Below are 27,655 nucleotides of genomic sequence, written 5' to 3'. Positions count from 1 at the left end.
TGATTGGATTTCCTTTCTTGCTAATCCGATTAAAAAATGGTTCCTTAAGGGCCTGCAAAACACTTTCTCACCTGTCCACCCTCAGGTCCCTGTCTGGGATCTGAACCATGTTCTAAAAAGCCTGATGAAGCCACTGTTTGAGCCTCTAGCCACCTGCTCTTGGTCTCATCTTTCCATGAAGGTATCCTTCCTGGTCGTGATAACCTCCAGTAGGAGGGTGAGCGAAATTGCCGCATTGATGGCTGACCCCCCATCCATACACAGTGTTCACGAAGGACAGAGTGATACTCCGATACCACCCGAAGTTCCTCCCCAAAGTCCCTTCTCCTTTCCATGTCAACTAACCCATACACTTACCTGCCTTTTTTCCTAAACCGCATGCCGATCCAATTCAGGCCTCATGGCACACTTTCAACGTCTGTAGAGCACTGGCGTTTTATGTGGACTGAACCTGACCCTGGCGAGTCTCACCTAGGCTGTTCTTGTCCTACACTGAACAATCCAAAGGAGAAGCAGTTTCATCTCAGAGGATTTCGAAATGGATCATCTCCTGTATTTGAACATGTTATACATTATATGACAGACTAACCTGAAACCATCATAGCTCATTCCACAACTGCCTTCCTTAGCAACGTTCCTCTTCAAGTCATTTGCAACCCCGCCACCTGGTCATCTGACCACACATTCGTGCAACATTACGCTCGCTCCTCTTTGATTGCATCTTCCATGGCGGTGGGACAAGCAGTATTATCCACAGTGACTACCACACGGCTCCAAACCCACCTCCGTGAGCTGACAACTGCTCTGTAGCCACCCAGAATGGAGCACCCACAGGGACCACTCGAAGGAGAAAAAAGAGTTACTCACCTTGTGCAGTAACTGTGGTTCTTCGAGATGTGTCCCCGTGGGTGCTCCACTACCCTCCCTCCTTCCCATGCTTTGGAGCCTTATGCTCTAATGGGTAGAGAAGGAACAGAGGAGCCGCGCCGTGCATGTGCCTAACAGATTACAATAATACAAGGGGGCGCTGCGGCGCTTGCGTGATACGTTGGAAACTGCTAGAAAAGTCTCCGGTCACCGGCGTGAGGATGCACCAGGACACAGAGTGGAACACAAGGTGAGTAACTCTTTCCTTCTTTGTCGTCTCTTAGCTGATGTGCTGACTCCTTCATTAATGTTTAACTTTGTATGTACAGTTCTTAATAAATGTTATGTACATTAAATTCTATTTCAGCTTTTCTTTATCCTCTTTAGATTAATTATTATTTCTTACACTGTCAGCTTAATTCCAGAAATGTAGGCACTCTTTATCTGTATTTGATTTTGTATAATTTGTATGTGGCTCATTTTTAACTTTATTCTCTTAATCAGTGCAATTACGTCTTCTAGTTTCTATCAGCATGAGCCTATTTATAGTTAAAGTATGTTTATTGCTACATAGTCTACATGACCATAGTGTGGATTTATATTTTTCCTTTTCTCTGCTGTCCTTTACATCCGTTGCATTATCCAAGGTGATTTATTTCTAGCTCTTACCATCCCACTTCCTGACTCTTGATGTTTAGCATAGTTTGTTCTTTGTGTTGTGCAGCCAATTGCATCAAGATGGAACATTTAATTCTTGGGCTTGTAGTCTAAGAAACTGAGAGTCTGTGCTCTTTTCCATTTTATGACAATTAGAATACTGATTCAGGACAGAATTTGGGCATGCATGTATATAAATACCATGTATAGCGCGCACGCACACACACACACACACACACACACACACACACAGCATTGCTTGGGTCCTGAACTCAAATAAGTTTTGCTTTTCCTTCATTTAAATCATTGTTCGGTAGTGGGACTGGGGACAAGGGATTCAGTATGCAGGTTGCCCCAAAGAGAGAGGACAACCCCAATCCTTTCTCACCTCAGCAGCATCCCCCTACTGGCCCAGTGGCTCCCGATCCCCATCTCTGGCCCCTTGCTTGTCCCCTGTGGTCATTCTATAGTATAACTGGCCCTCCTACCAGTCCCCTCCCTTTCCATTTTTATAAGAAACAGTTACATTCTAAGCACATCCCATTGTCCTGGCATAACCAAACCCTTATTTTCCTTTAAGTTAGGGTAAGAGGAAGCAGTATACCAAATTTGGTGGACCTAGCTCTTACCATTTAGGAAAAGAACAAACAGGAGGACAGACAGATGAACGTTTCTAAAATATATCATAAGAAGAAGGAGTTAAGCATGTGCTTAACTTTGTTTCCCTGTATAGAGATGCTTTCCTGAATCAGAGCAAAGTTGCCGTCTCATGGAATATTGCCAGTCCAGCCCTCAGTAGGGATGTAATAGTGTAGTCAATTAACTGATAAGCAAAAGTGTATAGGTTAATGCTATAGACTACACGTATTCCTCTCCCCATCCCCGCCAGTAAATTTTTTTAACAGGGTGGCCAGCAGCCTCACTCTGTCCCAGCTTGCACCAGGTCTGGCACGTGTCCCTGCTGTGGCTCTGCATTTAAAGTATATTAGGAGCCAGGCAGGGAGGCAGCCTGGCTCAGTTCCAGCTCGTGCCCGGTCCAGGAGCTCTGACTCCCCCCTCCCCGCAGACGTGCTACCGCCTCTGTATCAGAGGCAACAGTGTGGGGCAATAGGCAGCAAGTCTGCAAGGGGAGCTGGTTTTTAAATTGGCTCCCCTTGCAGACCAGCTCCCACCTGGCACCCTGAACTGCTGCCTCTGATACAGAGTGGCAGGGGGCTTCTCAAGAGCGGGGCCAGAGTACACTGACTGCCAGCCACGTCCACGGACTATAGAATAGTCAAGTAAATTATAAGATTTCATGAGGTTAATCGACTATTCAATTAACCAATATTTAACATCCCTAGTCCTCAATAGAGTAAATTTTAAAGGACTGATTTAGATGCTCACTCAAACATCTGTGTAATCCCCACTTCCACCACCACCAAAATAAACAGCTGTCTTGATAGCTTGAAACTTGCTTAGAATAAGCATTAGTGGGTGTATTGCATATTTATGTCAAATACAAAGAGTGGTGAGCAAGGATTAAGTTTAATTTTGGATTTTCTGGTCTTTGTTGGGTTGAATGTTTCTATAATCTTTTACTGCTTAATTTTGGCTAATCTGGCCTATTCCTTCCTCTTCTTCTATTTAGAATGTCCTTTCAGTTAATGTTAGCCAGTTCACTGCATCTGTGTATTATTCCATCTATAAAATCCAGACTTCTGTTGTGTTGTTTTGTAAGGTTTTTAGATTATACACTTTCTGGGGCAGGAACACTGTTTATTTTTGCTTGGTACATTTTAGTATTGTATTATGCCATGTAAATCTGTTGTGACATATACATCTCGTGCTGTCATTATGTACTGATGGTTTGAATTCCAGCCAAATCAGCATCAGTCCTAATAGTTTGAGATTTATGAGGAATCACAAATGTATAAATAAATAAAAATTATAAAGTATATAGTGAAAATATAAGATTATAATAATAACAAACCTAAAGGCAATACATGTTTATTTGCAAAGTATAAATAATTGTTGAGGTGGAAAAGTCAGGAGTAATGTGATATAGTATGCCATCCCTATTACACATACAATTAACAAAAAATAATGAATAGGCACCTTGGAATTAAAATTTGCAAAAGAATGCTTTTGTATTACTCTTCTTTACTTGCCATAAACTATTTAATAGAGTATTTTAATTTGTTTTTTCCCCAGCATATTCTACTGGCATTGAAGTTTGTCATGGCATTTGTAATTCCTGATAAACCACAGGATATTCAATTGAAACTGGCCAGGTTGGAATTTGAATCCCTAGAAGCTCTCAAACAGCAGGTAAGGGCAACTCATTTGGGACAATAAATGTACTGATTTGAGGGTCCAAAATGAAAGGTGTAAATTATGGAAATTGTCAGTACTCTCCTGTTTCAATTACATGCTATTAGATATTAGCATCTTAAAGGGACATACATAACATCAATCTAAAAGGTAAGATCATTTAATTTGTTTTGTTTTAAAAACCCTGTTATTGATGCAAAAGTTTTCAGTGATTTAGTCGATCATTTCAATTAAAACAATTTTGGTTGGAATTTAATTGTCCTGTTTTGTTTGCAACCAAAGTAAAGCAGTGTTTAACAGAAACAAAAGAAAATGCCAATCAATATGAAATTGACCAATATATTTTAATTGTTCATTTAAATTGAAAAACAAATATAAACAGCATTAATTTTGAAAAATAAATGTAAAAAAAACTTTGTTCTAATAATTTCAGTTGTAAATAACATAGATATCAATATTTTTTAACCTGACAGTATCTCTTGAATTTTAAAATAAAACCTACTTTGTTGTTTGTTGTGATACTTACTTTCCTTTGTCAAAAGCTTTGAAATGTTTATAATTGTTAGTGAATACTGACATCACATGTAAATAGTGGTTGGCCACTGTATGGATGAATATTGTTATTGTAATCACTCTTGTCATTTTTTAAAAAAATAGTCATTTCAGTATTTGCTTTTGGGGAAGGTTACCAAAGAACTATGTAAACCTTATGTGAAAAAGGTAAACTAGATTATATTTATTGCCATAATCTTAGCATTATTTTTGTTGGTATAATACACCTTTTGGCTGTAAGAAACATGTATCCCTTAGGGAAACAAATGGAGCATGCCTGAATGTCTACCCTCTTCAAGGAAAATAGATAATGAGGGAAATCCTTGACTTAGTGGAAAGAGGAAAAGCTATGTAGAGGAAGTATTGGGTGATTCTCCACAGATTCTAAAAAATTGACTTTGAGGATATTTAGCTGTATAATCTAGTTACAGAAAACAGACTTCCAGGGTCAGGATTAGTATATATTGTAATTAAATAGCTAAAATGTGAAGTATGTGTAGTAGCTGATAACAATGCACATATCTGTCTACACTGCATTAAACAATTGTTGCACATCACTCGTGAAAATAACCTTTTCTTTGCTGTTTTTGCTTTATTTATGAACACTGAGATTTCCTTTTTAATCTTCGTAGTTGCCAATATGTAAAAAGGTATATCAAAGGCCAGTTCTCCATAAAAGCAGGGATTTGGGAATACTCTTTCCTCATCCACCAAAAGGCTGCATGTGAATTATGATGAATTTTAGATTTGTTCACATGAGTATTTTAATTGTGGCAGAGGGCTTTCATCTCTTAGTTTTTTCATAGAGAGACCTTGGATGAAATCATGGCCCATGAAAATGAAATACAATTTTTACCATTGACTGCTGATTGAGACCAGGATTTCATTCCTCACCTTCTGTCAGACTAAGTAAAAGATTTAAAGCAAAACCAAGTGAGAAAAACACCCTCTCCTACCCCCCACACTTAATCCTAGATTGTTTGTCCCATATATTGGACTGGTTTTGTGCATGAATGGGATAATTTTTCACAAAACCAAGCACAAAAGCATTATAAGTGTAACACCCAAGGAGATTACTTGGATTCCCGGTCCTTGTCTGCTGGCAGCTCAGGGAGAGGCACTCTGAGTTTGCCTTGGCTCCCCCTCCCTACCAGGGCCAGAGTCTGCCTGGCAGCCCATGGGGAGTGAGATGCAGCGACTCCTGTCACCCAGGGAGCTGGAGAGCCAACTCAGCCTGGCTGGGGAAGCCTCCCAGCAAACTCCACAACTGGGAATCAACAGTGGAGACATAAACCCAGCTGAGGGATCCTGCCTTCAGGTCCCTAGAGGCTAGTTCTCAGGGGGAACCCTGCATGCAGGCCTGGGGCATACTAGCTCCCACACAGCCAGTCCTTCACTTGCCAAGGCTGGCTCCAGACTCCCCTCAACAATGGTCTCTCCTTCCCCCTGGGGAGGGGCATCTCACGCCCCATGGGTTGCCGGGCAGACTCTGGCCCTGGTAGGAAGGGGGAGCCAGGGCAAACTCAGAGTGCCTCTCCCTGAGCTGCCAGCAGATAAGGCCCCAGGAATCCAAGTAATCTCCTTGGGGGTTACATAAACATTGCAAAAACATGCCCAAAACCAATGTTGGGAGAACCCCCAAAGTTTCAGAGTTGAAATCTCATTCACCTATAGTTTTTGACACATTCAGACTCTCATCTTTCTTCCCTTCCATTTCAGACTCCTTAGATGGTATTTTATATAGTTGAAATGAACTGAAATGCAGTGGGGCAGGAGCACCAAATATACATATCAACACAACAGTAGTGTACACATTATCCCATTGGTCACTGCTGATTTGTTGAGACACTATACTTAAAGTACTCCAATTACTCTGTGGTTTTGTGAAGTTGGAGAATACACTTTAATATCTTCTGTGATATCTGGCAAAATGTTACATTCATTTAATCCAAACTGACTCCTGAAACTTTACAGGGCCATCACTTTTAAATGCACATGGGCTTATGTGTGCATCCCTATCCAGGTCAAGATAGTTTTCCACAATAAAACCATACAAATAAAATCCAAACTGAAATTTAATCTAAAGCGCTACAATTCAGTTTACAGTTTTCTAATGGAATCACTGTGAAGTTACCAGGAGTTGACAGTGATCTTACATGTCCTCTATGTTATGTAACATTTTGAAGTGCAGGACTGCAGCTCTATTATAGTTGTTCCATTTCTATACTTCCATTTTGTAGACAGGAAAAATTAGTTCAGCCACTGAAACCTTAAGCACAAGTGAATAAAGCCACCTTTGCTTAGACTATAGAAGTTGTAATCTGCTTCTATCTGAATATTTTTGTCAACAGTTAAGAAGTAAACTTTCACTCTCACATCAATGCATTAATTATCATAATACATGCCTGAGTCCCAAGTCTTCAGGGTTTGTTTTATTAGTCCTACTGAGAAAGGGACATGTTGCATGTCAGTAGGAACTAAAATCCTCCAGTTCTTTTCAATCTCCATTTTACAGAAGGAAAAATCCTTGCTAGTTATAGGATATCTATATGCACAAATAACCATCATCACCTTTTAAGATTTGTCTTGGTTGATCCCATGTTGTCTTTTATAGTTGGAACATGTCATGTATTAAGTAGTGTATTAAAATGGAATGATCTTGTGTGGATACTTGCTTTTATTCTTTAATATCACATTAAAACAGCTTTGATTTTCTGGATATCAGCTGGCAAAATACCTGCAATTCAAAGTAATTCATTGACTACATGAAGAGATACTGTGTCACTTATTTTAAGTATGTTTTCAAATTCTTTCAGCTTCAAATATTCAAGATAATCACAGATGAACTTCCTAGCAATAAGCAGGACAGTAATAGAGATGTATCCGTGTTAGTCTGAACTTGCTGAAATGTAAGAAAGGACTATGCAGCACTTTAAAGACTAACAAAACGGTTGATTAGGTGATGAGCTTTCATGGGCCAGACCCACTTCCTCAGATCAAAGTGGGTCTGGCACACGAAAGTTCATCATCTAATAAACCATCTTGTTAGTCTTTAAAGTGCTGCATAGTCCTTTTTTTTGTTTTAGCAATAATCAATAATAGTAATTTAGTAAACTTAAATAGTAATTAAACTCATTTCAGTTTTGAAATTTTGAAATAGATTTCTCTAACAAAAAAGTTTTTAAGGAAAAAAAAGGAGGGGTTGTTAGATTTATGTCACATGGAAACGTCCTTTTATCCACCGTGGTGATAAATCCATTCCAAATCCCTCTTCTGTCTTAATTCCATGTTTCCCATTTATTTAATGCATGAGTGGTTTTAATGCTTTTTCTGTGCTTGCAGAAGATCTTGATTGATGAATAGCTTTGGGACTTCTGTTCCCTTGAGCCAATAGATAGTAGGTGTACATATCTGGGTGAGGAGGAGGATTCCAGGTTTTCTGTGTTCAAACTTTTGTACTAGCTGATTATATCTGTGATAGTTGTTTTACAGAATATAGTGTCCCATGTTCCTTGCTGGAAGTAGTATTTCAAAACTATCCAGCAGTGAGTAAGAGGAGCTCTGTTTTGTTATGTGGACATAATCTCCATCTGTTATCTTTTAAAAAGGATAAAAGTGGAATAAAGTATGGATTGAGGAAAAAACAATGCAGACAGCTTCCTTATTGAATTGTTTCTCCTTTTTATGACTCATTAGGGTTAACAAGGAAAGACAGATAAGTGCAAGGAAATTATAATAGAAACTCTTCTGCTTCTAGGACACTGGGACTAAACAGAATTACTAAGTAGCCTGTACTTTGTTCCGTTAAATTCAACAGACTATCCGAGTATGTTCAGTGTGTCCATTAGCACAGGAGGAGTGTTTATGTATATAATTGGCACATTGAACAACAGTACAGGCAGTCCCCGACTTACGCAGATCCGACTTATGTCGGATCCGCAGTTACGAACACGGACTGCGGGACCTCGCGGTCCCGCCGCCCGTGTACTCCCGGAGAGAAAAGCTGCTCCACGTCTGCGTAGTCTGCAGACCAGGAAGACATGGAGCAAAGCTGCGGAGGGGCTCCGGCAGCGGAGCAGCCCAGGCGCGCCTGAGCTGCCCCCCTGCCGGCTTCCCCTGAGGCTTTGCAAAGCCGCGGAGGGGCTCCGGGGAAGCCGGCAGGGGGGCAGCCCAGGCGCGCCTGGGCTGCTCCGCTGCCCGAGCCCCTCCGTGGCTTTGCAAAGCCTCGGGGGAAGCCGGCAGGGGGGCAGCCCAGGCGCCCTGGGCTGTTCTGCTGCCCGAGCCCCTCCGCGGCTTTGCAAAGCCGCGGGGGAAGCCAGCAGCGGGGCAGCCCAGACGCGCCGTGGCTGTCCCGCTGCCGGCGTCCTCAAAGGCTTTGCTCCCCGTCTCCCTGGTCTGCTGGTCTCCAGCAGACCAGGGAGATGGGGAGCAAAGCCGCGGAGGACCCGGGCGGCAAGTCCGCGGTACGTCTCGGTCCGCCACCCGTGTCTTCCTGGCCTGCTGGGGGGGGGGGGGGGGCACAGCTAGTACGCACCCCTTCCCCCCCCCAGCAGACTAGGCTTTTCTCCGGTTGCCTGTGGCAGAGCAGCTGGGGCACTGCCGGTTGGTCCCGCAGCGCCGCTCTGGGCGCTACTGGACCAAGCCGGCAGCACCCCAGCTGCTCTGCCCCAGGCGTCCTGATTCAGCTGCTACTGGTCAGTTTCAGCAGCGGCTGAATCAGGATGCCTGGGACAGAGCAGATGGGGTGCTGCTGGGTTGGTCCAGTAGCGCCAGAGCGGCGCTACTGGAGCAACCCAGCAGCACCCCAGCTGCTCTGCCCCAGGCGTCCCCAAATCAGCTGCTGCTGAAACTGACCAGCGCTGACTACAGGAAGCCCGAGGCAGAGTTGCTCTGCCCCGGGCTTCCTGGAATCAGCTGCTGACCAGTTTCAGCAGCAGCTGACTTGGGGAGCTTGGGGTTCTTAAGTTGATTCTGTATGTAAGTCGGAACTGGCGGTCAGTTTCAGCAGCGGCTGAATCTGGACGCCAGTTCCGACTTACATACAGATTCAACTTAAGAACAAACCTACAGTCCCTATCTTGTACGTAACCCGGGGAGTGCCTGTGCTCCAATTAACACACTTTGCTGCCTATGCTATGTATAAATAATAGGTAGTGTATTGCTGAGCAAACTCTTTCAGCACCTGATAATGGTATTTATTTTATTAGTCTAGAAAACTGCCATGTTGTTTTGTAGCCAAACTACTTCTGAATCTAACCTATCACTCAAAACAGTCACCCGAGCTCAGTATATTACTGGTTCTAACTCCCATGTTGGCATAGATAAAATGTGCATGCAGGTAAGGGTGGAGGGACGTTACGTCTGAGGGTACATCTACACTGCACGGCTGTGTATCCTGAAATAGCTACCTTGTGTCTACTCAAGCCACGAGGGATAAGGTCTGGCTCGAAATAGCACGTTATTTTGAAATTAGGTGCTGTGTAGATGTACAACATTTCAAAATAAGCTGTTTCAAAATAGATATGAAATAAGATATGCAATTTGCATAGCGCAAATTGCGTATCTTATTTCAAGTTCAGGGTACTGTGTAGACGCACCCCAACTGAGTATTTCATTATTATTGTCTTGGTTGCTGAAAAGATTCATGATGACATTGGAGTACTGTGCCAAAAAACTAGTTTCCTGATACAGGCAAATGGTGATTATATTATTAAAGTGCAAATTCACATATAGTGTTCAAATAAAATGATTATTAATCATTTTTGTCTGTCAGATTTTTTTTTTAAAGAAAGAGCCCACACCTGAAAATTTAACTTGAAAAGACAGTGTTTCCCTAGCAAATAATTTTTTAACCCTGAACATTTTTAATATAAAGATTTTGAGTATAAAGTGATATACTGCTGCTAATATTAGTTAGATTTTCATAACATAATTATCATAATTATCTTTTTGTACATTTTTTCAGTAAATGATACCACTCATGTAAGTGAGAGCTTTGTAACCAATTAAAGCGGAAAAAGCAGTGTTCAAACTTGCTCACATATTTCTGCCAATTTACTTTAATTCAGAACATGCGTGGTGCCCTAAAAATGGGCCTTTCTTGACAGCACACATCTGAAGCTGCCAATGTAAATATGTTAGAGAAACCATCCTAAAGAGCTGGTTGGAAGAGTGCAGGATAAAAGCCCAAAATGAATTATGAGATTAATTTCATTAGCCTTTCGCATTTTCTGTGATGTCAATTTCATGATTCTGTATTTCAGATAAAAATTGAACAAGTGAGATGGGACAGAGTCTGTGTGGAATGGAGATAAATTTACAGTTATAATGACTGAATGGATGAGAACTAGTATAAGCATAGAATTTCAAATATGTATATATGTTTTGTGATTGTGATATGCTGTTATCTTGCGGGGAGGAGCTCTTCAGATAATTTAGCTTTTTTTTTTTTTAAACAACCCATTGCCTCTTTTTCTTATTGTTGCGTTTGTTCCTGATGCCACATATTGACAGTAGCTAACCATTCTTGGAAAGAAACCTCAGTTTTACCTTTCTCAGCTTCTGACCTAGATTTCAGGAATGGAATTCAACAAAAGTCAAGTCTCTTTCCTCTGCATCCTCCCAACATCCCAGAGCACTGAACCTCTTTAATTCAGCAACCTTGGGAAAGAGGGCATGCCACATTAAAAAATTTTGCTAGGCCATGGAGGTCACTATGGGGTCTTGACATGAGGGGATGGGTCTGGGACTCTTACCTGACACTCCACTCCCAGGGGCACATATGGATCCATGCTCCCTGCTGCTACCAGACACTGCCCCCCACTGCTATGGAAATGACCGGGAAAAGCCTCAGGGAAAGTGCTCTGTGCACTGCTGTTCTCCCATGCTGAATTAACTTGTTCAGAGTCACTTGACAACTTAGTTCTGTCCCTTTGTTGTGTTTTTGCTATTCCCCTGAAGCAGGCATCAGTTGCAAATTTAATGATAGTGGAATTTGCTCCAGAGACTAACCTACAAAGTGAACAAATGGACATGAAGTAGTATGATGTAGTGAAGGTGTTTTTGTCTGATTTTTTTTAAGTGTAGTGGATTAAAGAACCTCTGGTAACCCTAAGAATCTTTCTTTGTGTTAATGCTGTCAGGAATAATTACTGACATACACATTTCCATCATGACAGAAACAGCTCTGTAGAACCCACTTGTCATAGATCACAGTTCTTTGTGAACAGAGAACTTCAAAGACATCTTTTTCCCTAAGCAAAAGTCCTTTACTAGGTCTAATAATTCTTTAAAAAATTATGCACCAATGGCCAAATTGATATCTATACTAAGTTTGACTGTGAACTTCAGGAATTTTAAATTTACAACAGGCATAGTTACTTTCTAGGCAACACAAGGTCACTTCCGTAAGGACTGCAGAATACTTCTTTCTCAATCCTCTTAAAGCCAGAAGATTTTTTTTTGTTACCTATTTTAGAAGCCTATAAAAATAAATATTTAATTATTTTCTCTCTAGAATCCAGGCTAAAGCTATTTTGGAGATTTTCCTGCCCTACAAAATAGATCTGAGTTTAAAAAGAAAAAAAATCACTACAGGTTGGATCTCCCTGCTCTGGCATTGTCGGGACCTGACTAGTCCCGAATGAGCGAATTTGCAGGATCAGGGGAGGTCTACTGCCATCAACCCCCAAGTCCATCACCTGCTGCTGGCAGGCTGCCCCAGCAGGCAATCCTGCCTTGCCCTCCCCGCACCCTGGCTGGGCTGCCTGCCCTGGTATTGCTAGCTCACTGGGCAGCACAGACTCTAGCTGCTGCCGTGGGACTCTAGTTCTGAGCAATCAGGAATCCAGTGCCCAGCCTCAGCCCCATGCAGCTGGTTGAAGCCACAGTACTCCAACCCCAGCCCGCTCTAGCCCTACACAGCTCGGGGAAGCCACGGGGCTCCATCCCTGACCCCCACATTCCTGGGGGGTTACCGCGGGGACTCTGTCCTCAGCTCCACACTCCCTGGGGACTGTTGGAGGCTGCTGCGGAGCTCTGGCCCCATCCTGTGCTGTTCCCAGCCAGGCTGCTGACCCTGATGCCCAGCTTGGCTGGCCCTCCTGCCCTTATGCTCCAGGCTATCTAGTCTAGGAGCATCCATGGTCCTGCTGGACCAGGGATGTTGCCAGACCAGAGAGTGCTGGATTTTGGAGGTACAACCTGTATTGCCCTTTTATACTGTAGGAGACTTAGGAGTGCTAATGAACAGCAAATTAGACATGTTTGCAATGTGATAGCCCAGCACAGTATAGGACTTCATATTTTGTAGATACCACAACATAAAACAGGAAAGTTTACCTGCTGTGATCCAAGCTGCAATACTGTATTAAATTTTGGGTAGTACTTTTCTAAAGGGATATTGATACATGGAGGGACTTCTGAGAAAAGAAGGGCTGGAAAAACTCCCTATAATAAAAAAAAAGACTATTGGAAATGATGGAAAGACTTGATTTAGAAAAGAGAATGATTCAAATCTGCAAATCCAATCTTACTGCGAGAGACGTAAGAAGTTCAATATATTTTATGTATCAAAGAGAAGGTGAAGTAGTGACCTGATCCTGGTTTAAAAGCTCCCATATGGGGAGAAGGTTTCTGTTAGGGAAATGCTCCTTAAAGTAACCTACCAAATCCATAACTTGATCCAATGGCTAGAAGATTGGAAGTAAAGAGTAAAAATTGAATATTGAGGATAATTAAGTATTGGAACAACTTTCTTAGGTTTGTGATGGCTTCTCTATCACTTGAAGTTTTTTATATCAAGATTGAATATATTTCTTCTAAAAGATATGTTCTAGTTCAACTGGAATAATGAGCATGATGCAAGAATTACTGAATGAAATGCTAAGCATCTGTTATGCAGGTTATAATGATCTCTCCTGGACTTAAAAATCTATGCTCTACAAAAAGTAAATAAATTAATCTTTCATAATGTGACAGAAAGATTAAGGGGAACATGATAAAACCATCCACAGATATTTAAAAGATGTACATACCAAGGATTGAGAGTGGAGGATTCCACAAGAGAGGCCACAAGAAGAGCATTGAAAATAAGAGCATTTAAAATTCATATCAGGTAATCTTTTATTTCTTCTTCGAGGGTACCCGTGGGTGCTCCACTTAGGTGTGTCAGTGCCACTATGCACATGGCCCGGAGAACTTTGCTAGCAATCTCCCCGATTGACAGTTAGACATGCACTGGCCACCGTTCCCTCAGTTCCTTCTCATCCGCCGGCGGCATCGGTCACACTTAGGATGTATCTAGACTACGCGGAATGGTCGAAAGAAGATATGCAGATTCCACTGGAATTTGCATATCATCTTCCAATCACACTTCCAAAAGCGGATCTTACGGAAGTGAACGTAATTAAGACGCAGCTTTTTCAGCGAACCTCCCCCTTTGTTGAAAAGCTGCATAAACTTCCTTTTTTGAGGAAGAGCGGCTTTTCAACAAAGGGGACAGTTCGCGGAAAAAAGCCGCCTCTTAATTACTTTCATTTTCGAAAGCAAAGCTTTCGAAAGTGAGATCAGAAGAAAATATGCAAATTCCCTTTGGCCTTTCCACTGCCCCCAGGGTAGTCTCAAAAGTCCTGATGGTAGTAGCAGCACACCTCCATCGAGAAGGAGTTATCATATTCCCCTATTTAGACAATTGCCTACTGAAAGGTCGTTCTTGCACCGATGTTCTCGGTATTCTCAAGACCACCATGAGAACTTTCCATGTCCTTGGGCTACTCATAAATAACCAAAAGTCCATTTTTCAACTGACGCAGGAGTTGGAATTCATTGGGGCCTTGGAATTCATCGGTGCCTGTATAGATGAGATCACGGCAAGAGTGTACTTACCCGTTCAGAGATTCCAGATTATCCAAGACTTCACAGCAGTTGTTCAAGGCAGTCCATCCATCCAGGTACTTACCTGTCTAAAGCTCATGGGCCACATGGCAGCTACAACTTATGTCGTCTGCTACGCCAGACTACATCTTCACAGCCTTCAGTATTGGTTAGCGACCGTATACAACCACACTAAGTATGACCTCCACAGGTCAGTAACCACTCCACCATCTGTTATCCAATCGCTCCAGTGGTGGATGGACCATGTGAACCTCCTTTTCACGCACAACAGCCATCTCGTCACATAACCACGTACGCCTCCCTTCTGGGCTGGGAATGCAAATGGACGACATTTCAATCCAAGGCCACTGGTCACTTTCCAAGACATGGCTCCATATAAACCTTCTGGAGCTTCAGGCAATCTTCAATGCTTGCAGATCTTTCCTCAGTCATATCCGCAATACCACCGTGAGGATCCTCACAGACAATGTCGCTTCAATGTGTTATGTGAACCGCCAAGGTGGAGCTCACTCTCACTTCCTCTGCACGGAAGCGACCCGCTTTTGGAACTGGTGCATTCGCCACGGCATAACATCAGTGGCCTCTTACCTGGTGTCATGAACATTCAGGCAGAATTCCTCAGCAGAAATTTTGCACCGGAGCATGAGAGGGAACTGCATGATAGAGTGCTTCATATTCTCTTCCGACGGTGGGGCACTCCCCTAATAGACCTTTTCGCCACTCATCAAAATACCAAATGTCAGAAGTACGGTTCCAGGGCCAGACTCAGGCCGGACTCCCTTGGCGACATGTTTCTCCTCAACTGGAGCGAACCTCTCCTCTATGCATTCCCATCTACAGTTCTCATTCCCAAAGTCCTGCAGAAGATAAAAACGGACGGCGCCACAGTCATATTAATAGCACCAGCATGGGCTCCTCAGCACTGGTTCCCCTTCCTTCGGTGCATGTTACCATGCAGACCATGCCATTTGCCAGCTCTTCCGAACCTTCTCACTCAGAATCAAGGGACATTATGACATCCACAAATACATACCTTACGACTCACGGCATGGCTTCTAGTTGGTTGAATCCTGCCGACTCCCTCTGCTCTACTCAGGTTCAAAACATACTCATTCACAGTAGATGGCAGACAACGAGAAATACTTAACTCTCACAATGGCGCAGATTCCCTTCCTGGTGTACCTCGCAGCAACTGTTCCCATTTTCCGCTCTACTTCATAGTGTCCTCAATTACTGCTATATCTAAAACACACAGGCCTAGCATTAGCTTCTCTCAGAGTTCACCTAGCGGCGATCTCGGCCTTTAGACAGCCTATCAAGGAAACCTCCTTTCTCACCCACGCAGCTACCAAGAGATTCATGTAAATCTGTTCCCCCAGTATGGAACTTGGACATTGTTTTGAGTGTCCTAACCACATCGCCATTTGAACCATTAGCTACCATACCTTTGCACACCTTAACCATGAAACTAGCTTTCCTCCTTGCAATTACATCAGCACGCAGAGTCAGCGAACTATCAGCACTAATCGCAACACCGCCCTACACTATCTTTAACAAAGACAGGGTAGTCTTAAGGTCTCATCCAGCATTTATACCAAAAGTTTGTTCGTCCTTTCATATCAACGAACCTATTATCCTGCCATCTTTTTATCCTAAGCCTCACTCCTCACCATGTGACATGTCTCTCCATACACTGGACATTCGTAGAGCCCTTGCCTTTTATATAGACTACACGAGATGTTTTAGGAAAACCGACCAGCTAATCTTCTCTCTAGCCGACAAACTAAGGGACAACCGTTATCATCCCAGCGTATTTCTAAACCTATAACCACATGTATAACACATCTCTAAGGGGTTACCACTCCCAACACGACCCCGAGCACATTCCACATGAGTAATGGCAGCGTCAACAGCTTTTCTCAAAAGAGTTTCTCTGAAAGACATTTGCAGAGCAGCCACGTGGTCTTCACATGACACCTTTGTTAAACACTACATTATCTGACAAAAGTGGCTTTCAGACGCTGCGGTGGCATCAGTGGTGCTCTCATCAGCAGACAAACAGGGATTCCGTATCCCACCTTCCAGCTCACAAGGGTACTGCTGTTTTGTCACCTACAGTGGAACTCGTATGGGGACTTCACTCGAAGAAGAAAGCAAAGTTACTCACCTTGGTGCAGTAACTGTTGTTCTTTGAGATGGTCCCCGTGGGTGCTCCACTACCCACCCTCCTCCCTGCTTCGGCGTGTCTATCTCTCTTTCTACTGTTTCACAGATTCCGAGACGGCCTCGAGGAACTGGAGGGGGCCGGATCACGTGAGCACAGAAAAGAGTGCTAATGCCACGAGACTCTGCTGTGCATGTGCAGTCCGGCCGAGTACTGCTATTGAAGAGTCTCCGTTCTGCGGCGCTGGGGTGAGCCCAGCACCTACAGTGGAGCACTCACGGGGACCATCTGGAAGAACGACAGCTACTGCACCAAGGTGAGTAACTTTGCTTTCTCTGTTCTCTTTGACACCAGCATCACAAACATCAGCTAGATTTAGTGATGACGAGGAGGAGCAGCCAATGGGCCAGCGCAGAGCCCATCTATATGCGGAACTGCAACAATAGCAAATGTGGAAATGGCAGAAGGTACAGTGGATGCTTTCCCCCTCTCCCCCTCCCCCCATGGGCCTATTGGGACTCTGGGGTGCTGTACCACCCAACAGTTTCAGCACACTATGCTACTGGGGCACAGTCTGGTCATGTGAATACCAGAAGGAAAGCTGACTGGGGCCAATCCTACCGCAACAGCGACTCACCTGTGGAGGATGCAACGCAGGCTCCTCTATTCCCCCTCAATAATTCCTATTCTATGATTGAGGAACAAAGTCTCCTGAGTCACCAGTCAGAGGGGATGATTTTGGAAGGTTCCAAGACTGTTTAGGAGGGTCGCAGAGACACTTGCCATAAAACTCTCTGACGTAATACAGACCGAATACGATCTCACAAGCATACTCAGCTTACCTCAACATACCAGGCTGACTTTACCGATGAACAAAACATTAATGGAGCCAGGTAAGTTAATGTGGAAAACTCCAGCATTGGTGCCACCAATATTGCAAAAGCTAGCTAAGAATATTACGTCGCCTCCACAGAGGTCGAATTCCTCTTCTCACCCTTCCCCTAATTCACTAGTGGTTGAAACAGCCAACCAGAGGGGGAAGCAACAACAGTACCCAGAATACCAAGCCATGATAAAGAGACAAAAAGGCTGGACGCTATTGGGAAGAAAGCCTACTCCTCAGCCTCCCTCCAGCTGCACATTGTGAATTATGTGGTCCTACTAGCAAAATACTTGCACAACATAGTTGAATCATTCAATTCCTTTATTCAATGTATACCAGAGGATGTGAGGGAACAGTTTGAATCAAATATCAGAGAAGGCTCATTGATTCCCCGAACAGCTCTACAAGCTATGTTAAATGCGGCAGCCAGATTGAAGGCATCCACAGTAGTGAGGAGATGAATCTCATGGTTGCAGCTGTCGGGATTCCCCAGGGAGGTTCAGTCGAACATTGAGGATCTCCCATCCGAGGGTGAGAAGCTCTTTGCAGAGACAACAAAGCTCAGCTCTCCATGCATTGAAGGACTCCAATGCGACTCTCCGCACATTAGGGATACAGCTGCCCAGAGCCAAGAGGAAACAATACAAACAATTTAACCAGAGGTTCAGAACATCAGGGGATACACAACAGCAAAGACCCCATGAGAACAAAAGGCGTATGAGTCAAACTCGATGAAGATAACATCGGCCAGGAGAGTGGGAGAGATAGCAGCACTCGTGGCAGACCCCCATACACCAGATTCCACAAGGACAAGTATTTGTTTCCTTGCAGAAATCTTGCATCAAGGCTGTTTCCCACTCTGGCACTCAGAATGCAGAAGGTGAGGGCCCGCAAGAGACCTTAAAATACCTTGCCTCTCTATAGGCTTCTGCTTAAAAGCTCCCCAAGATCACAGATTTCCTGGCCTTGGGAGGTAACTGTCACCACCAAGTTAAAAAACCCTTTCTTCTTGAACCCAGGAAAAAGCACTTGGAACTTCTTCCAGAAAGGTACCCTAAGCTCTTTTACCGTAAGAGAGCTTTTTTAAAAAGAGAAAACAAACGGCACTGTCTGATAGCTGATCTCTCAGTCTTAGGCATGCATACACAGACCTCCTATTACTTTCCAGGACACATGAATCAAATTATTGCCTTTAAAAAGGTGATTTTCTTAACAAAACAAAAAGATATATACTTGGTTACTCAGCATTTTAAAGCAACTGAGAAAAGAACAATTTTTAATCACAGAGAAAATTCCATCCCTGGGATACCACTTAAAGTACAGTATATGGTGGGGGCAGGGCCGCATGTATTTAGCACAGAGAAGTTTAACCAAACAACAAAACAAAGAAAATAACCTGATCACGTCTAAATAGACATTCCATTCCCTATCTACTCACAGATCCATGCTTCCAGATCCAGTCCATTTCCATGTCCCGTATTCTTTGTAGGCATGGTAATTCTTCCTGGTTCACTTCATCTTGTTCGCCTAGCTCCTGGCTTAAAACTTACACAAAGAAGAAAAAGCAAGCAGGGTTTCTTTCATTTCAAATCTCAACACCTTCCCCCATCAGCTATCCTGGATCCCTGCCAACATCTCCTAGCTATCTGAGTTTAATCCTTTGATTACTGAATGCTGGGATGTTCAGAAAAGGCCAGCCCTCCTCCTATCCATCACACCTTGTGACTTCAATCCCTTATAAACTGGTGAAAGTTTAAGATTATAATATAAATACAAAGTGGTTAAATCCTTGCTTAAAGTGGAATACTCTACATATTTTACCTATGCAGTTGTGACCAGCACCTCCATGATATCACAGAACCGTGGCCACAGTTCCACGGCAGTCCACAATGATCTCAATAAGAGAAACCATTCTATAGTATATGTATGATTTGTACCTACAGTATGTGATTATTTTCATAAAGGTATCTTTTTACTCACAGCAGACAGTTTTTAAAGGCTTAGCTGATTATAAGCATTTACTTTTCCCTGGGGTAATTGTATTTAAAAGTGTATCTCTCAATCTACTGGTGTTCTGTGTGTGTAATATTTTTCACTAAACATTCATACTGGATAGCTTTGAGGGCAAAACTGTTGCACTAAGATAAATATTTCTGAGACTGATTTAAAGCTCAAAGGCTCTTAACTTTTAGGTCAAATTATCTCATATCCATTGACTATGTTTGCATGCATGTTAGAACTAAAATGCCACTTTTTTTTTTAGTTCAGATCCCATGTGTGTTTTTGTTACCAAGGTTAAAGCTCCAGGTTCAGACATCATAATACATTTAGAATATGATATTGAAACACCTCGATATATATATATATATATCATTACTGATCACAAAAAATCCTACTTTTGTTAGATTCACAACTACAGTGCAATTTATGCTCTTTCTACTATTGTAACATCAGTTGGATGCTGGTGGAAAAATAAAAAATGGTTTGGCACAATGAAATAAGAGAGATGGTCTTTTCAAATGTTTTATATATAAACATATTTCAGTTCCTATAGAACATGGCATGTATGGGAAATCACTTTCCTGAAAATCTATTTTTTATAAATGAGTATGGAAATAAGTGCTATTTTTAAGATTCAAAGGAATGATTATAATGGAAAATTGCTTTAAAAACAAGAATTACATACCATATAGCTAGTTTACAGTCATTCTTTAAAGCAGAATTTGTTGTCTAAAAGTAATGCACATGGCTGCTATCAATGCAGAAAGTGAAGAGCACTAACGAGATTAAAACAGAAATATTTCCTCAAAGTTATCAAAATCTGTTCCTTAATTGTTGAAAATGTTAGTTACAAAGAATTTCCCCCCACGTCCTTAGCAAATATTTATCATCAGCTAACTATTGCATTGTTAATAAAAGAGGGGAAGAAACATTTTTGGAAATAGGGATTTCTCCTAAAGTTAGCAATTGACTATTCTGTAAGAGCTCCTGCACACATAGGAAGCAGCCAGATATGTTTCCACCTATTTAGTCTATCAGAATCCATCTCTGACCTCAAGCTGTTGAGAGATATACTAGATATATTAGATGAAAAGAAGTGCAAGTGCACAGATATTTAGAAAAATATTTGGTAACATTTCATTAACAAAGGTGCCTCCATTAGTGTACTGATGCCACATAATCCATGGATCTGATTTTTACATCTCATGACCCTGAGTTGGAAGGGGCGGGAGGAGAGATGCATTTTGATGGTCAAAAATGCTGGAGATCATTTGGCTGTAACTCTGTGTGACAGTTATGTAATGTGTAAGTGTATTACATAAGTGTTCTCCAGTGCTACGATCCACTAGCTATTATTTTAAAACTAATTACAGTGAGAGTATTAGAGGAATTTACTGGAAAATGTTCCTAAATTATGCCTACAGTAGTAATAGCAGCAGCTACTTTTGAATGAATGATCATTCTTATGAATATATTAAAATGGTTTGGAATAAAGAACAAAGTTGAATGCAGATCAATAACTTAAAAAATTCATTTAGATTGAATTTGAGTTAGAAAATGGAAGATTACAGACTAAAGCTCACAGCTTTAGAATATTTTTATCTCACTGTGTTTGAAATGTTATGTTAAAGTCACTGGAAGGAGGAAATCATTACAGTCTAATTCAGTATCCCTGAATTAATTTGGAATTGGGAAAACAGCAGTTGAGTTTATATAGCCTTGTCTATCATCACTATTAAAATCCTCCAAAGATCTCCAAAGTTCTCCAGTGACATCAGTAACAATTCCCTCCCCTGCCCTTGTAGAAGGGATCCAAGAGCTCCCCCACATATCAGAAATAATAGAGATGTTCTCTTTTTTTCATTTTCCATCTTTATGTAACAAGGAATCATCTCTTGCTAACTTCTTTTCTCCTTCCTGGGTATCACAGTGGACATTAGGGAGGGACTCGAGATTTTTCTTTAAGCAGAAAAAGACATTAACGGGCTCAGTAAACAAGCCCTCTTTGTATCCTTCCCCAAGATCCATCAGTCCTGTATTCATATGCTTATTAACCATGGCCCTACTGTGGACCCTGAGTATGCTACCCTATTCCCACAAGTCAGCATTCACTATTGAGTCCTAATGGGGTTAGATCTCTTTGCTTAGGAGATCGGGTCAATTGATACAGTCACAATCGGGTCAGTTGGTACAATCACAGATCTTAGGGAAACAAAAGGCAGAGAGTGATGAGGATCAGCATGCCAACATAGAGGAACTATTGATCTCAGGTACCATTTCATTGTTCTTCCTTGATGAGGCAGCAAATTCCTACATGTCTTGTCTGATAGACAATTTTAAGGCATTCCAGGATTTGATGAAACACGTGGCTGAAACCCTTGATATCCCACTGGAAGAAGTTTGCAAGAGAAGTAGAATAAGCTGCTACATTTCCTGCATCCAGTAATGCCTGATAGGCTTCCCATGTCCATTAATGAGGGATTGTTAGACCTTGCAAAGGAATTGTGGCAAATTTCAGGATTGATATTTACCACATATAAAAGAAAATGGATGTACCAAGTCTCTCCCAAGAGCTTTGAGTACTTTTATTTGTTCCTGGTGCCAAGATTACTTACTGTAGATCCTGCTCAAGGGCAACAGATTGCCTGAACTTCTCTGCAGGCTGCTTTGAATGTGTCTGAGACGACTGTCTGTACTATGGCTACATCTAGGGCAATGTGAAGATCCTTCTGGATCCAGTCATCAGCTGTGGTCATACATAGAAACTCTTGGTTGCAGGTCTCTGCATGTGGTCTGAATGAGAACTATTGCTGCATATAAACATCAGAGAGCAGTACATCTTGCATTTCATTGCAGAGCAATTGCAGAGCAATCCTGACAGACAACACAGCCGCAGTGTTCTATATAACAGATAGGGTGGTGCTCATTACTTTCTGTTCTTCCAGGAAGACCTCCTGCTCTGGGAGGTCTGTATCCAGCATGCCATCCAATTGGAGGCCATGTACCTCTTGGGGGACTACTTATATCCTTGCAAACTGCCTCAGTTGGTCATTCCTAGCCTACGAGTGGTCTCTCGCAGAGGATGTAGCCCTTGGTATTTTCTACAAGTGGGTGGTATCTCCATTTAGACCTATTTGCAACACGCAACAACAGGAAGTGCTGCCACTTCTGCTCTTTCCTGAATCACAGTCTAGGCTCCATGGGGGATGCATTTAGGTACCCTTGCTATCCTACCCTCTAAATACCTTCCCCCGCTTCTCGCTCAATCATAGAATGCTCATCAGGGTGTGGTGATACAGATTTTCTCTAATCCTGGTGGCACCAGCCTGGATTCACCAGCACTAGTTCACTGCGCTCCTGGAGTTCTCAGTGGAAGAGACTATAGCTCTGCCCATGCTCCCAGACCTAATCACTCAGGACCATGGCCAGCTATGTCTCCCCAATCTCCAGTTCCTCCACCTTGTGGCCTAAAAGATCATGGCCTAAAAGCTTTCATGGTCTTGAAACAGCAATGTTCTGAATATTACAGGAGGTGCTGTTTGGAAGTAAAAACCCTCCACCAGAGACACTTATTTGGAAGCATTTCTTCATTTGGTCCTTCCAGAAGATTATAGGTCTGATGGAGCTTATACTGGACTACTTATTAGAGCTCAAGACTTAGGGGTTGTCTATTTCCTGAATCTGAGTCCACCTAGTGGCTATATCTGCTTTCCACCCTGGTAGCCAGAGCAAGTCAGTATTCACTAACCCAGGGGCTGGCAACCTTTCAGAAATGGTGTGCCAAGTTTTAACTTATTCATGGATCTGTATGCTGGGGAGGCGGGGGGAGGGATTGGAGGCAGGCTGGGTGCGGTGACCATATTTTCTGAACCAGCTGCAGCTAGGGAGAACACTTTAATTTAAATTATGAAACAGATTAAGTGGGTGCAGGATCTGGGAGGAAGGTGGGGTGCAGAAGGGGGAGGTAGGGTGCAGAAGCAGGATGAAAGTAGGTTGTCTGGCGAGGTGGAGGGAGCAGGAGAAAGGAAGGGTGTGGTGTGTATCTAGGAGGGAGCTGGGGGTGCAGGGTCTTGGCGGGGGGGGAGTGAGTGAGGGGGATTGGGGTGTGGGGATCTGGGCATGAGGTGGGATACAACTGCTGTGGCCACATGGTCCTGAGCTGGCCCCCGAGGCACTGCTGCCATGTGATCCAGGGCTGGCCCCAGAGACTAGAGGCCTTGCTGCTGCTGCCACATCGTCAAGGGCTGACCCCGGAGACGCCACTGAGGATTCTTAGTCCCTGTGCTGCCTCCTCCCACCGCAGCCTAACCTGCTGTGGGGAAGAGGGAGCACTATCCAGTGGCTGTGCCAGGGGGAGGGAGGGCTGAGCTTCTGTCCCACGTACCTCTGAAACTCAGCTTACCTCCCACTTACTACATGCATACCGTAGATTGTCGACCCCTGTGCTAACCCAATGCCTCCCTGAAGGGACGAGGCAGGCTATACATGCAGGTGTTATAGCCTCTTCCACCATGAAACCTCAGCCTGGTCCTTGCAAGATTCATGGGTCACCTTTTGAACTATTGGTAACATGCTGTCTATAGCACTTGTCATGGAAAGTGACTTTCTTGGTACCATTACATCCGCTAGACAGGTGTCAGAACTCCAAACTTTAACCTCAGAGTCCCCTTACACAGTTTTCTTTAAAGACAAGGTCAATTTACGCCCGCATGCAGTCTTTTTGCCCAAGGTGGTGTTTCAGTTCCATGTAAACCTGGATATTTTCCTACTGGTGTTCTTTACTAAAGCCCATGCAAGTAGTAAAGAACAAGCAACTCTGCCCAAAGCTTGTCTACATCTACATTGTATGCATCTTTTTGTGCAAAGTATCCCTCCCCTCATTGCAGGGATCCACAGTCCAAGTGCTGACAGAGAGCATTACAGCTGTGCACTATTTCAGCAAACAGGGGAAAGCATAGCCATATTCATTCAGTTTGAGGTACATTAACTTTGGTATATTTGGTATATTTGTCTTCAGATTACACCAATGGCATTGTATCTGCCAAGCACTCAGAATTCTCTAGCATAGTGTTTCTGAAAGTGGTCCACAGTGGTCTACCAGGCTGCTCCGGTTTGTTTACTAACCAGCTCTGCGCCCATGGAGCCTTGCAACTCCCATTGACTACAGTTCACTGTGTTCAGCCAAGGGGAGTTGCGGGAAGCAGCATGGCCTGGACCTCTGCTTCTTGCAGCTCCCCTTGGCTGCAAACAATGAACCATGGCCAATGGTAGCTATGAAGCTCCGTGGCTGTGCAGCTGGTAAGCAAACAAACCAGAGTGGCCCAGTAGCAGCTTTCTCAGAGTGGGTCCTCAGACCACTTTGAGAAACACTGCTCCAGCACAATGGAACTCAAATTTCATTGCATTGGAGCCCGGAGTAGAGGGTGGACACAGGTTCCCACTAACACCCACTTCCCCATTTCTACTCAGGGAAAAGACTGTGGAGTTTATACTCCCCTTATACACTGGCCAATGATGAAAAGAGCTCAACAAACAGCAAACTAACACCATAGGTGTAGTGCCTAAAACTGGGGACTGCTGCGAGCCTCTGAGGCAAGCAAATCCACCTGAATGCACAGGACCCACCTATGTATATTGTAGCCCATCAGGGCTCAGGCAGTCTCTAGGCTGGATGCCCCCAGGCTCCGGTGTGTGAGAGGAATGTGGGCAGTGTCTTTTCCTTCTTGGTTGGGGACCATAGTGAGGGGTTTTTTTCCCCCACTTCTCACTTGTGCCCAAAAAAGGTTCCTCACCCCTGGTATAAAGAATATCTTTTGAAAAGCCCCAGTTACTGTAAGGTAAGTAACTGTTCTTTCACGTGCAGCTTGTAGATAAACAAGAGGCAGGGAATTAATTTGATATTTAGCCTTGTATCTGACTCACACTGGACCGTTTCCTTTGATTGAAGACAAAAACAAAGCTAATAACCAGGACTTGATGAACTGCGGTGAAAGCCGCTCGTCAGCCCCACACTGTGCATGTGCAAGAGCCACATTGCGCATGTGCGCGCCTCCGGTAAACGGGGCGCCGGGCTGAAATCTACTCACCATGGGTGAGTAGATTCAATAGATTGTCGAGCCCTGCTAATAACTATAGAGTAAATTTATCCCCTAGGGATTGTTTTTGGAAGAATTTTTTTTAGTTAACCATAGTGAGTAATTATTTATTTGTCCATCTTTTTCGGGTTTTGTATTGGCGACATTTTGTTTTTTATTACATTTTGATACATTTTATTTTTAATATTTTGTTTCATTTTAGTTTTCTTTTGTTTTTGCACTCTACTTTTTGGTGTGTGTTACTCTTATAAATAGCTTCTAACTAAATCAAATCTTTTTAATTCTGTGTTCGTTCTTGCTTGTTTACTTAAACCCTAATATTTATTACTTCCATAGCAGAGATAGTTAGGTTATATGCAGCCAGTTTCACAAATGTAATTTAGTAAATGTAGTGTGTGTGTGATTGCAGTTTACTCTGAACACTGAACAGCTGTTAGGCATTTTAAAATGGCTTTGTATTGTGAGTATTTTGAAAATATTAGTTTACTTGCCATTATAATCTTTTATAGCTCTAAACACAGTGGCAATGGAATTTATTCAGGAAAAGAAGCAGTCTAAAAAAGTCATTTAAGTACCCATGCCAACCTTGTCATATTAGGCGGTTCATTTACATTGATTTTACTGGAACCCAAACAAAAAGCTAAAGTAGGACTGAGTTTATTCTGAATAGCAGTCTCTATTTGAACACAATCTCCTAGTTCCCCAACTAGATTAAATTGTATATAATTTACTCTTATTATACCCCCATTTCAGTATAGCATTCAAAATGCTTGATTCTTAAGAACTGTATTATAGTGAGAACAGACACTGTGATTTTGGAGGAAAGCCTAATGCTAACAAAACTGAATGTTGAAAGCTTCCGAAAATGAAAGCTGAGGAAGGTGGAGGAGTGAAGCTAGAGGCTGTTGCATATGGCACCATCATAAGATAGGCTTTGGCTTTATACTTAATGTTGTCAAAGTTTGGATTGATAAAGTCATGGACTACTGACACCTTTTCAGTTTAATAAACAATCCCTGCTTATACCAGTTATGTTGTTTACATATAAGATGAATGCAAACCCACTCTTCTTTTAGAAACTATATGTGTAGTTTAAAGTACATCTTTATTTTTTACTTTTTAAAATATACTGGTGGGTGTGGGCGGTTAATATTTTATGTCCTTTTTAACAACTGTTTCTTTGGTGCAACTGAATCAATTTACAGATTGAACTAGTGACAATTTTGGTGGCAATTATGATACTAAATAATTTAGCAACTGTCAATAGATATTCTTAAAGGAGGGTCACATAAGTTGACTGGAGTTTTATCAGGATATCTAAACATCTGTAGAAAAAGAGAGCTGATGTGGACTTCAGTTTATACTTACATGCATTTTATCTTGCTTCTTAGGCTATATGTACAAATTACCACTTATATCAGTAAAACACACTGTTGGGTGATATAAGTTATGTCAGCTTAAGTGGGAGTGGGCACAGCATTATATTGGTGGCACAGTTTCTCCTGCCAGTATAACTACCACCACTTGTAGGGGTTGCTTCACTTATGTTGGTGAGAGAGCTCTCTCCTGTTGTCATAAAGCAGTTATATAAGATATATTACAGTGGTGCAGTTGCATTGGTAAAGATGTGCCACTGCACGCTCTCTAGTGTAGACATGGCCTGAAGATTGTGTTCAAGTGTTGACTGTTGAATTCTTATAGGTAACAAATATTTTGTGGGAATGCCAGCTGTATTGTTGTGTTTTCTTTCTTTGGTAACATAGTACCACTACAATTTCTTTACAGATTTAATGTTGTAATTTGAAAGTTTAGCTTTTAGCCAGCTCCTCCCTGCCCCCGCCAGCACTGGCCCCTGCCTACCCCCTTGCTACTTCTGTGGGAGGCAGCAAGTGGGGGGCAGGCGGCTCTGCAAAGAGGGCATACATGGAGAGGTGGCTTAAAAGATGGCACCCCATGCATACTGGCTCCTGCCTCACCCTCCCCCATGCTCTGCCCTCTGACAGAGAGAGAGCAACATGGAGGGTGAGGAGGGCAGCGAGAGCCAATATGCACAGGGAAACAGCTTGAAAGCCGGATTCCTGAATGTACAGGTTCCTGCCTTTGCGCTGCTTGTTGCCTCTCTGACAGGCAGCAGTGTGTGGGGGGGGGGGGGAGAGGGATGCAGGCGGCTCTGCGGGATCCAGTACAGAGGCAGCAAGAGGGGGGAAGGGTCCAGGGTGGTGGTTTGTG

At 42.8% G+C, this 27,655-nt stretch overlaps 1 protein-coding gene across 4 annotated transcripts in view; it reads left to right on the top strand.

The window, feature by feature from the left end:
• Window positions 1-27,655, top strand: part of ANO10 (anoctamin 10) — a 199,433-nt gene that overhangs the window by 131,316 nt on the left and 40,462 nt on the right. For all 4 annotated transcript variants that reach the window (XM_075921961.1, XM_006125564.4, XM_075921960.1 and 1 more), the window contains one exon: window positions 3,718-3,834. In XM_075921961.1, coding sequence (XP_075778076.1) covers window positions 3,718-3,834 — 117 coding nt within the window. The remainder of the gene's footprint in view (window positions 1-3,717; window positions 3,835-27,655) is intronic.

Source organism: Pelodiscus sinensis, chromosome 2 (assembly GCF_049634645.1).
Source record: "Pelodiscus sinensis isolate JC-2024 chromosome 2, ASM4963464v1, whole genome shotgun sequence".
In the NCBI taxonomy this organism is placed as follows: domain Eukaryota; kingdom Metazoa; phylum Chordata; order Testudines; family Trionychidae; genus Pelodiscus; species Pelodiscus sinensis.
The sequence above is the reverse complement of the archived record's forward strand: the minus strand, read 5'-3'. Positions and strand labels throughout refer to the sequence as shown.